The following is a 7,989-nucleotide window of genomic DNA, read 5'->3' on the forward strand; positions in this document are numbered from 1 at the left end:
CCCCCCCCCTTCCACTCCAAGCCCCCCCCCCCCTTCCACTCCAAGCCCCCCCCCCCCCCTTCCACTCCAAGCCCCCCCCCCCCCCTTCCACTCCAAGCCCCCCCCCCCTTCCACTCCAAGCCCCCCCCCTTCCACTCCAAGCCCCCCCCCCCTTCCACTCCAAGCCCCCCCCCCTTCCACTCCAAGCCCCCTGCCCTTCCTCCCCGGGCAACGCCGGGTATATCAGCTAATATATATATATATATATATATATATATATATATATATATATATATATATATATATATATAAAACCATGTGGGGAAATCTACATATGTTACCAGGTGTGGTGCAATATATCTGTCAGGCTCACAGGAGGTCTGAGCCTCCGCTAGAGAGCCTGGGGTGAATCCTCTGGAACTATCTTCTAATTACAGCACCTCCACCTGTGCAGGATTCTAGGAGTGTAGAATATCCCCTACACAGGACCCACATATATGAACCACATACACCAAGGTATATATGTATATATATACTAACACCTCAGCTGCATTGGGCAGGAACTGCATTAGGCAGTGAGGCATTTAAAGTGAGGTTTTTAAGTGATACAGTTAGACTACAGTTTGACTATAGGTGACTGGGGACTGCTTCTTTCTGCAAACTCTTTAACTCAATACAACAAACGGTAAGCTATTCAGATCACACTATGATCCCATGCTTGTTAGCCTGCATAGTTTAACCCCCCACCCCTTTACAACTTCTTTCACTGCAGCCTCTCCCAAAACTGACTGCACAAAACACTGAAACCCTGAATTGACCCTAGTATTGCAATGCAGCAAAACACTTGAAAAGGCACAGGCCCACCCCTGCTGTTTAGTCTGCACACACTCACTCTGCTCACAACAGCTCCTTGCAGCACTGCCTACCTCTGGCATCATTAACCTGCTATGTCTTCTAACTTTTTTCTTTCTCCTGGCCTCATGGAGATGTTACTCCCTCTATCCACTACAAACTCCTCCATCCTGGCCCACACCCAACATCACCATACACCCTGGACTATTGAAAAGCCTTGCACTATCTACTGAATGTTGGTGGAGAACTCTAAAAACCAGCACACCAACCACTGCTCACTCTAATGGAAAACACCACAAATTTACAACTTGCAAACAACGAACCAAATTTCTACTCATACTATTACTCTCTCTAGCAGGTGATGTTGAAACTAACCCAGGTCCTCCCATTTCAGCTCTGTCCCATGCCCCTGAGAATTCCACCTTTAAATTCCAAAAAGGGCTATCTGTCGCCCATATAAACATCCGGAGACTGCTGCCCAAACTGGATGAACTAAGGGCATGGTGCCTTATGCATAAACCCAAAGCCATCGTTCTTACAGAAACATGGCTATCCTCTAAAACCACTGATGCAAATATTCATACTCCATTTTTCGGAGAGATAGGTCAAAGAGAGGAGGAGGGGTGTTATTTTATATTGCAGACACCTTACAATTTACACTGTTACATTGCCCACCAAGTCCACCCTCTTTTGAAACTCTAGTTGGCAAAATCTGCCTCCCCTTTTCTAAGCCCATCTTGCTTGCTGGCATCTACTGCCCCCCTAAAGCCCCACTACAATCCTTGACTGATATCACCCAATTTCTTGGCTCCATTTCCTCTCTGAATGAGAAGAGTGAGCTGCTAGTTCTTGGGGATTTCAACTTCAATTGGCTTGACCCTAAAAACCACAAAATCCAGATACAACTCAAGTCACTTAACCTATCGCAACTCATTTCCCAACCCACACGGATAAACCTGAAGTCGCATAACCATTCCTTGCTAGACTGGATTCTCTCCTCAAACCCCAGCAGAATCCAATCCTCTGGCATCCTTCCTGATATTTTCAGTGACCATGCAATAGTATACTGTGTAAGGAAAATTAAACCGCCCCATTCAAGCCCTAAAGTTCTCCTCACTAGAACATTTAAAAACTTTAACCCACAACAGTTTCTGGATGACCTTACCAACTGCCAATGGCACAGAATCGATTTAATTCCCGACCCTGATTCTGCGCTCGACTATTTCCAATCCGAGTTCTTAAAACTCTGCGATACCCATGCTCCACTACGCAAAATAAGGGTACGGGGGGCCCATCTTCCATGGGTTACACCTGACCTTATAGCACTCTACCAGTTCAGGGATGCCTTGTGGAAAAGCTACAAAGTAACTGGCACTACCAAGGATCTCAATCACTACAGATGCATGCGGAACATGTGCACAAGGCAAACAAGGCATGCAAAAGCACAATATTACTCTGACAATCTCCACCAAAATACATCAAACCCAGCTAACTTCTGGAAGGTTATCAACAATATATTCCAGGCTCCTAACCATAAACAACCAAGTAATATCACTAAGGGGGATATTACTCTGACAAACCCCACTGACATTGCAAATGCATTCAATGATTACTTTGTGGGGTGTGCCACTAACTTATTAGCGAAACGCAGCACAAACCCCAAACCTGAATCTCATCCTGGGAGTACCCCTATAGTCCCACCCCCTCCCAACACTGCCCACAATTTTCAATTTAGCCCAGTATCTGAAGAGGAAATTACACAAGCGCTCCTCAAACTAAAACTAAGCAGCCAATGTGGACCCGACTTACTACAATCTAGGTTCCTATGACTTGGTGCCCCAGCCATTGCCAAACCAATTGCGTCCATAGTCAACTCTATCCTGTCTGCAGGCCATATCCCTAAGACCTGGAAAACTGCCAGAGTTGTCCCAATCTTCAAAAGTGGGGACAAAAACACTGTCTCAAACTACAGGCCAATCTCACTTCTCCCAATTCTATCCAAAGTTATGGAAAAATGTGTCCACTCCCAATTAAGCGATTTCTACACCAAGACAAATTTCCCTAGCCAATTCCAGTCTGGGTTTCGCCCCAAACACTCCACCGTAACTACCCTGCTAAAAGTTTGCAATGAAATCCAGTGTGGAATGGAACGGGGACAACTCACTGGTGCAGTATTTCTAGATTTTGCAAAGGCTTTTGACACAGTTGATCATGTTATCCTGCTTAACAAACTCCAGAGCTCTGGAATAGGGAAACATGCTTTAAACTGGTTTCAGTCCTACAGTAGCGACATATCTTATTGCACTAAATACCGGCGGCATGCCGGGATCTGCCCCAGCTGCCGCCAGTAATGCACGCGCGCCGCCGCGTTCCCCCACTCACCCCCCCTCCTCCATCGCGCACAATTTATACACCCTTCCGGACCCCTGTACCCCTTCTGCTCTGCCACTCTGCTTCCCCGAACCCCCGCTTACCTTAATTTCATCTCCAGGGGTGTCGGGGAAGCCTGGGGAAGCCGGGGAAGACGGGGAAGCCGGGCGCGCATGTGACTGTGACGTCACAGTGCGCCGCCACGCGCCGCGGCTACCCGCTTCCCAGCCACATACAGCCAGCGGCTTTTGCTCGAATAAGAGCTGCCGCTGCTGTACCTATCAGGAAGATCCCAACATGTGTCCATCTCAGGCTCTAACTCCAACCCCCTGGATATCACCTGTGGTGTCCCGCAAGGCTCTGTTCTGGGGCCCCTACTCTTCTCAGTGTTCATTAATGATCTTCCCACAGCTTGTAAGGAAGCCTCAATACACATGTATGCAGATGACACAATCCTGTATGCACACAGCCATAGCCTCTCTGACCTTCAACACATACTTCAGTCTGACTTTTTGAGACTCGAAAACTGGATTTCCCAAAACAAACTGTTTTTAAACACTGACAAGACTGTAACAATGGTATTTGGGACCAAGACTACATTTGTAAAGCTTCCAGTGACTGAGCTCCTGATTAGAACCAACGCTAAAACCACCCTAACACTTGTCACTAGTTTTAAATACCTGGGCTTATGGTTTGACTCCCACTTAACATTCGGGATGCACATTGATACCCTGACAACCAAGACCTATGCCAAACTAGGGGTACTTTACAGGAACAAATCCTCCCTAAGTCTCCTGGTCAGAAAGCGTATTGCACAGCAGATGCTAATGCCAATTATTGACTATGGAGACATAGTTTATGGCTCGGCTCCTCAAACCCACCTTAGCAAACTTGACACCCTCTACAATTCAATTTGTCGTTTTGTTCTCCAACTACAACATACATCACTGCGAAATGCTCAAAGAACTAGATTGGTCATCACTAGAGTCTAGGCGCAAAGTTCACCTTTCCTGTCTCACCCTCAAATACTTTCTGGGCAAGCTACCCAGCTACCTGAACAAGCTCCTCACCCCTACCACATGCAGTACCTATCACCTGAGATCAGACTCCAAAAGACTATTCATGGTCCCAAGACTCAACAAAGTATCCGGACGTTCCTCCTTCTCCTTCCGTGCACCCCAAAACTGGAACAACCTACCAGAGACTCTCATATCCACCACCAGCTTAAGTTCTTTCAAATCTAAGGCTGTCTCACACTTTAATCTGGTCTGTAACTGTTTCATACGCTCATAATATATATTTTCTTTAACTGTGCATGCAATGTCTTGTATATAATGTATACCTTGTTCATTTATGTAACTGTATTTGTAACCATGTATTATTTTGTTTTACTCTGTGCCCAGGACATACTTGAAAACGAGAGGTAACTCTCAATGTATTACTTCCTGGTAAAATATTTTATAAATAAATAAATAAATATATAACACAGGTTTACTATATGGGCAAATAACACAACATCAAATCATACTGTATAGCAACACAGCCGTGTTACCCTCTGCCACTAGCTGGCAGCTATAACCTTGCCCCTAACTGGGCTATGGGGTCCCGCCGGACGTTCCACCGTAAGGACAGTCTCTGGATCAGCAACACAGCTTACAGGAACATGCAGCAAACCCTTTCACTGGGTCCCTGCACTAAGGAACTACATAGGGTCTCTGCCTGCTCTAAGGAACTGCACAGTGTCTCTCCCTGCTCTAAGGAACTGCACAGGGTCTCTCCCTGCTCTAAAGGAACGACACAGCTGAAGGGGCACAGGGTCCTTACCTAAGGGCCTGTCCCTATGAACACCCAACCTCACTAGTGGGGCGTCAGGGCCTCAGCTCTAGCCTGGGGATTTCTGGTCTAGGGCAGAAGCTCGCAGCTCTCTACCCCGCTTCCTTCTCCCACTGTCACCTTAGCATGACTAACTCATGTGCTTCATAGTCTGCTTCCTGACTGCACACAACAATGTATGCTTCTCCAGCAGGAGAAGTTGCAAGCTCTATTGGCTGCCTGTGACCAAGGTGAAAGTGCAGTCCCCAGAGGCTGCTGGGAATTGTAGTCCTTTATGGCCCTCTTTAACATTGGGGTCGCGTGTGCGCACTATAATGGCCGCCGCTACTCTCCATAGAGCCTGTGCAAACCTTTAATGGCCGCCGCATCACCCTAACTGTGCACGTGCGACTTCTAGAGGTCCTTCCTGCCTCCCTACACTTTCCTGCGCTAGGTTTAATGGCCGCCGCGACTACAAACGCGCACCCTGTCACTGATGTCGCCAGGAGCCGCGATCGCCCCTGCAACTGCCTGACATGGTGCGGGGATACCCACTACTCAGCGCAGGTGAGGAGGGCCAGGGGGGACCCTGCTACATATATATACTGCGTGTATTCATTGTGTTGGGTCCTGTGAAGGGGCTATCCGGCGCTACCAGGATCCTCACAGGTGGAGGCTCTGTCACCAGTACAAATCAGGTATACCCCAGGCTTCCTGCAGTGGAGGATCCGGCCTCCTGTGAGCCATCAGGTAAACGTCACCCTAGACACGGTGCTACACTAAATTGCAATCATATCTATACGAGAAAATGTGACTTAAGAAAAGTGGCAGGGAGAAGGACGCTTTAGTGGACTCTAAAATGAACCAAATGAACATGCTTCCTGTAAAAGAAGCTTCAGTAATTTTTGTATTATCACAATGAAAAAATAGCATAAAACTATTTCCGTTTATGATTGCTACAGCAAAAAAACAGCCTCCCATGTCTCCGACGCATCCGACAAGCAGTTCGTGACTTTCTGCATGTGATGCAGTGTGTTGTTGTTTACGTCACGAGGCCTATCGGGCGCCCGACAATGACTGACAGAAGCTGTGTCACGTGACCCCGTTGAGCAGTCTCTCGGCAGTTGACGCGGTCGCAAAATGGCGGACGCGGATTGCACAGACTTGTTTCACACGGGCGGTATGTCAGCGCTTCCTAAAGAAAACGATGCACCGGACACCAAAAGACAGCGACTCGAGATTGGCAATAGCGGCAAGAATGTAGTGGTTGATCGTGAAGGTGAAACGGGGTTTTCATGTTTGCAATCGAGAACTGCATTTCGGGAGGAAGGAGAGGCCTCGGCAGGAGCCGCGACAAAGTCCAGAGAACAGGGTGAGCGGCGGGGCCTACCTGCGGGTGAGCGGCGGGGCCTCCCTGCGGGTGAGGGGGAGCGGCAGCTGGCAATGCTTCTCGTACATGACAAGCAGGAAGGGGTCTTGGGAGAGTTGGAGAAGGAAGACGGAGCGGATCCCGCTGTTGGTTATGGAGGTGGGCACTACGTTTTAGACTCGAAACCCTGCTAAAGAGCACTTTCTAAATGTGAAGTGATGGGAAGGTGTGTTTGCATGTATTCAACGTGCCCCATGTACAATTATATCTAACACAGCCAAACTGGAGTCATTTAAAAGCATCTTTCAAAGTTGAGCTATCTCTACAGCTGTTCTGAGGTGGAAAACGGCTTCTATGCACAATGTTTGCGGTGCTACTGACCTGTTAATAGTCGGGAAGAGCCTTTATTGGTTCTGAATACCTGTGTTGATAACCTCAATAAATATCCTTAGGCTGTGCTTATAGTGACAGCGACGCCGCGCCAAAACGAATGCATTGCTGCCGTCGCATTCGTAAGCATATAGTAAGCGCGTCGCGATCGCTGGAAGTCATATTAATTTGATTTTTCCAGCGACCGCAGCCTGACGTTGCGTCGCTGGCACAATAAGCGCAGCCTTACTTAACTGACAGATGGATAACGGACTTGAGTCTACAAAGCAGCTGGATAAAGAAGGGATCTTTTCAGCCTAACCCTTACCAGCACGCACAGAGCAGTAATGGGGGACGGGGGGGCAAAATCGGCCCCATTTTTTTTATTGTTTTAATTTTTTTTTTGATATTTATGTTTTGAACATATGTAGAAAATGGCACCCAAATAGTCACCTCAATTTTTTCCCCACATATTTGGTGTTTTTAACAGAAGGTAGGACCCCCATTGTTTCCTTAGGCCGCATTTATAGTGCCGGCAATGCGACCGATGATATCACCCGTCGCCATTGGCAAAAGTTGCACTTAGGTTTGGAGCGACGTCGCTGGCGACAAGGCCAGTGACGTCACGAAGGGGGCGGGCATAGTGCAGTAGGCGCTCTGTGATTGGTGTAGTGACAGTCACATGTCTCTCCCAAAATAAAATTTCAATACTTCAAAAAGTTTTGGAGCGCCGTTGCGCTTACTATAAGTGCATGCAATGGATCCAATGTATTTGTTTTGGCGCAACGTTGCATCGCTGGGCACTATAAGCGCAGCCTTAGGCCTCGGACATGCTTCCGCTTGCTGGCGGAAGCGCGCTGAGGCGCGCTCCCGCTCAGCACTGAGCCCCTACAGCCGCAATTAGAGCGGCTTTAGTAGGGGCTCACCTGCGCTTCTGCACGCTTGCGGAAGCGCAGGTCTTAGGGGAATTTAAAAATTCCCCCGCTTGCCGACGAGACAGGCCGGTCACGTGAGTGGTTCGCCCAATGAGGGCGAACCAGCTCCGTGACGTCACTGGCCCGCCCCCGGACCGCCCCCTGACGGCCTGCTGAGAGCGCATGCGGTAAGCAACCGCAAGGCAGACACACACACAGACACACACACAGACACACACACAGACACACACACAGACACACACACAGACACACACACAGACACACACACAGACACACACAGACAAACACAGACAAACACAGACA

The 7,989-nt window shown here is 48.4% G+C and overlaps 1 protein-coding gene across 6 annotated transcripts in view; it reads left to right on the forward strand.

The window, feature by feature from the left end:
- The first annotated feature begins 6,106 nt into the window (after positions 1-6,106).
- SIRT1 (sirtuin 1) overlaps positions 6,107-7,989 on the forward strand; it is a 355,375-nt gene continuing 353,492 nt past the window's right edge. For 2 of the 6 annotated variants that reach the window (XM_075613008.1, XM_075613016.1), the window contains exon 1: positions 6,107-6,541. In XM_075613008.1, coding sequence (XP_075469123.1) covers positions 6,154-6,541 — 388 coding nt within the window. In that variant the 5' untranslated portion in view covers positions 6,107-6,153. The remainder of the gene's footprint in view (positions 6,542-7,989) is intronic. The other 4 variants (XM_075613010.1, XM_075613014.1, XM_075613009.1 and 1 more) reach the window with 3 other exon arrangements.

Source organism: Ascaphus truei, chromosome 8 (assembly GCF_040206685.1).
Source record: "Ascaphus truei isolate aAscTru1 chromosome 8, aAscTru1.hap1, whole genome shotgun sequence".
NCBI classification, from domain to species: Eukaryota; Metazoa; Chordata; class Amphibia; order Anura; family Ascaphidae; genus Ascaphus; species Ascaphus truei.